This window comes from Rutidosis leptorrhynchoides, chromosome 11 (assembly GCF_046630445.1).
Source record: "Rutidosis leptorrhynchoides isolate AG116_Rl617_1_P2 chromosome 11, CSIRO_AGI_Rlap_v1, whole genome shotgun sequence".
Taxonomy (NCBI): Eukaryota; Viridiplantae; Streptophyta; class Magnoliopsida; order Asterales; family Asteraceae; genus Rutidosis; species Rutidosis leptorrhynchoides.
In genome coordinates, this window is record NC_092343.1 from 229,601,110 (window position 1) to 229,604,647 (window position 3,538).

At 35.6% G+C, this 3,538-nt stretch overlaps 1 protein-coding gene across 1 annotated transcript; it reads left to right on the forward strand.

Annotated features, from left to right (window-relative positions):
• Positions 1-201: 201 nt before the first annotated feature.
• On the forward strand, positions 202-1,596 carry LOC139877778 (scarecrow-like protein 3). Its single transcript, XM_071865201.1, has one exon. It carries the CDS (start codon positions 202-204, stop codon positions 1,594-1,596), a length of 1,395 nt encoding a protein of 464 aa, XP_071721302.1.
• Positions 1,597-3,538: the final 1,942 nt, after the last annotated feature.

The following is a 3,538-nucleotide window of genomic DNA, read 5'->3' on the forward strand; positions in this document are numbered from 1 at the left end:
TGGTCAATATTCCGGTCTCAATTTCCGCCATCAAATTTGATAAATCCACCACAACTGTGTATTAGTTATTTTCATTAGCTATCAAGTATTTATTTGTTACAGTTGTTGTTGATTTTTCAATGGTGGAAATATCAATTCGCAAAGCTAATAACCGTTTTGAAACTTGTTTGCAGTTGTAGTTTGAAACTAGATCAAACTTTAATGTCATTCATGGGTCAAGAAGATGGATCTTCATCTATAAGTTCATCTCCTCTTCACTTATTCTCCTTAATGTCGCTTTCACCTGGAGGAATCGGATCACCATTCCCATGGCTAAGGGAAATGGAATCAGAAGAACGCGGTTTATACCTAATCCAACTTCTTGTCGCATGTGCTAATCACGTGGCATCTGGTAGCATCGAAAACGCAAACATTGGGCTCGAACAAATTAACCATCTTGCATCTGCAGATGGTGACACAATGCAACGAATCGCAGCCTATTTTACCGAAGCACTCGCTAATCGAATGCTTAAAGGATGGCCCGGTTTATACAAAGCTATTAATTCGACGAGAATTACGTCAACATCCGACGAGATTTTTGTGAAAAGAGTGTTTTTTGACCTGTGTCCGTTTTTGAGATTATCGTATCTCATAACGAATCAAGCGATTCTTGAAGCTATGGAAGGCGAAAAGATGGTTCATATTATTGATTTGTGTTCTTCAGAGCCTGCTCAATGGATTAATCTTCTGCAAACGCTGAAAATTCGACCTGAAGGTCCACCACATTTGCGTATTACTGGAATTCATCACCAAAAAGAAGTTTTAGAACAAATGGCGATTCGATTGAATGAAGAAGCAGAGAAATTAGATATCCCGTTTCAATTTAATCCGATAGTTAGTCGATTGGATAATCTTGACAATGAATTGTTACGTCATAAATCAGGAGAAGCTTTAGCGATTAGCTCGGTTCTTCAGCTTCACACTCTTTTAGCATACGATGATGAAATGAATAAACGGAGCCCGAATCAAGTTGTAATGAATTCGCACACATTAGGTGATTTTTTGAAAAAAGAAGTGATCACAAATACGTTTATTGCGAGTCCTGATTCGTCTTTATTATCGCCATCATCTTTTACAAATTCTAAAATGATGAGCTTTTTGAATGCGCTTCTGACATTATCACCGAAATTAATGGTAGTAACTGAGCAAGAATCGAACCATAACGGATTCAGTTTAATGGAGAGAGTACTTGAAGCGTTAATCTTTTACGCTGCGTTATTCGATTGTTTAGAATCTACTGTTACACGTGCGTCACCTGAGCGCCAAAAACTCGAGAAGATGTTATTTGGTGAGGAAATCAAGAATATTATAGCTTGTGAGGGGCTCGAACGAAAGGTTAGGCATGAAAAGCTTGAAAAATGGGTTCAACGGCTCGAGTTGGTTGGATTTGGCCGGGTCCCGTTGAGCTATAACGGCAGGTTAGTTGGTACAAGATTGTTGCAGAATTATGGGTATGATGGGTATAAACTGAAAGAAGAAAATGGTTGTTTGGTTATTTGCTGGCATAATCAACCACTTTTTACAATTTCAGCTTGGAAATTTAAAAGGTACAGTTAGCTTGTGAGTTATAATAATCATTTGAATTTGAATTGGTTGTGTTTATTTGTTTTAACTTAAACTTTGTTTCTCCATTTCATGTTATGTGTATAAAACAAGCTACTGGACTTCTTCATGTGATCCTAAAATGTATGATGATCTTTTTAACTAATAAAAACGTTGGAGGAATTGAAATTGATCATTTTCGATTCTCATTCATCTTGTTTTTTTCATAAAGTTTGTAGCTTTAGAATCAAATAGTTGGGTATATAGATAACCATTCACCAGGGTATGTTTTTAAATTGTCTAAAGATGTGGGTTGCATAACAGTTAAAAATACATATGTTATTTGGACACCATTAAGTGTCACACCCTGATTCCCTTTTAGTTAAGTGTCTTTAATTACTTCACTGATTCAAGTATTCAACCTCAACAAGATATATCTTAACATGACCCATTTCTACATAAATGGGTTGAAATTGCACCCTCTGTGAATGGTCAACGGATCAAAAGTAACTGTTTTTTGACTCCTGCATTTTATCAAAATATTTGATAAGATACTCAAGCCAACAGACACCTTGTGACCCGAACACCTCAGTTTAGAGCGTTGATTACGTACTACATGCCTAAAAGCTAAGAGCACTAGGTGTCGTCATGATCAGTTTTTATAGTGTCTTCCTGATGACTGAGTGCTGACTGGACTAACCTGACTTGAGGAAAAAGTGGTGGAGTGGTTTAGTGTTTTTTGTTCAAAGTCTTGGTCAGATAGAATATGATGTGTATCAATAAGAAAATAGAATAATGAAATAAAACAAGTGACCAACGTCGGGGAAGAGACTTTGGCACGGAGACACCGAAACTGTCACTGAAGGGGTGTCGACCAATTGTCAGTATCAGCGTCGGTTGGCAATTCTGACATTCGATACCCAATGCTCTAAATGGCAACATTTATCTATCAATCAATCAGCCAATACATAAGCTTTTTTGGCCATTAATTAGCCAAGTTTTTTTATTTAGTCCACAAACTACCAAGATCATGCAACATAACGTATATCCGAAATTACCAAAAACATACATGTTACTACTTTCATGGAACGTCTGAAGAAAAAACTAGTTAACAATTAAGGAGTTCAAGCTTATTCTCAAACCCCGTTCGAGTTTGGCAAAAAACTCTCCATTATTATAAAAAGATTAAGAGAGCCCTAGAATAAGACTTGGCAACAACTAGAAGTAAACCTAATATATCCCTTTTTAAGGCAGTAAGTGGTTCAAGGATGTAGCATCATACAATGGTGATAAAAAAAAGATTATAATATGGTGTTGCTTGGCTTGTAAGGTTTGCCTTTGAAGTTGTGTAAAGGAGAATGATTAACCCAGCAGCATGCAGTCATATATAATGGAACACTAGCTAGTGTTATATGAATATGCAAATTAAAGAAATTTTTTAAAATTAGTGTTTTTTGGTGGTGGTTTTGCAAAAATAGAAATTTAGAATTTTTTTTTACAAAACTAGTAAATCCGGAGTTTGAAACTCCGGTTTCAGTGAAACCAGAGTTTGAAACTCCGGTTTGTGTCCTTTTTGTACACATGACAGAGTGACAAGGTAAACCGGAGTTTGAAACTCCCGTTTGTGACGTGGCATTTTTTATTTTAATTTTTTTTTTACATTATCAATTAAAGAATTTGAGAAAGAAATGTGTTGCATGCAAAGAAACGTGTAGAAAAAACAATCAAATACTACGTACAAATATGATGTTCATTCCTATTTTTCAAACATTGGCCAAATAATTTTCCGAAACCAAATTAAAAAAAGAAAAAAAATCATACTTGAATTGCTTTATACACCTAGGCGGCTAGGCCATAGAAGAAGTCAGCCCATTCTACTTCCAAAAAATTCCTGACCACACCATTTCCAAAATAAGCATTTAAAATTTCAAAAATTATCATTTGATTTTATTAGATC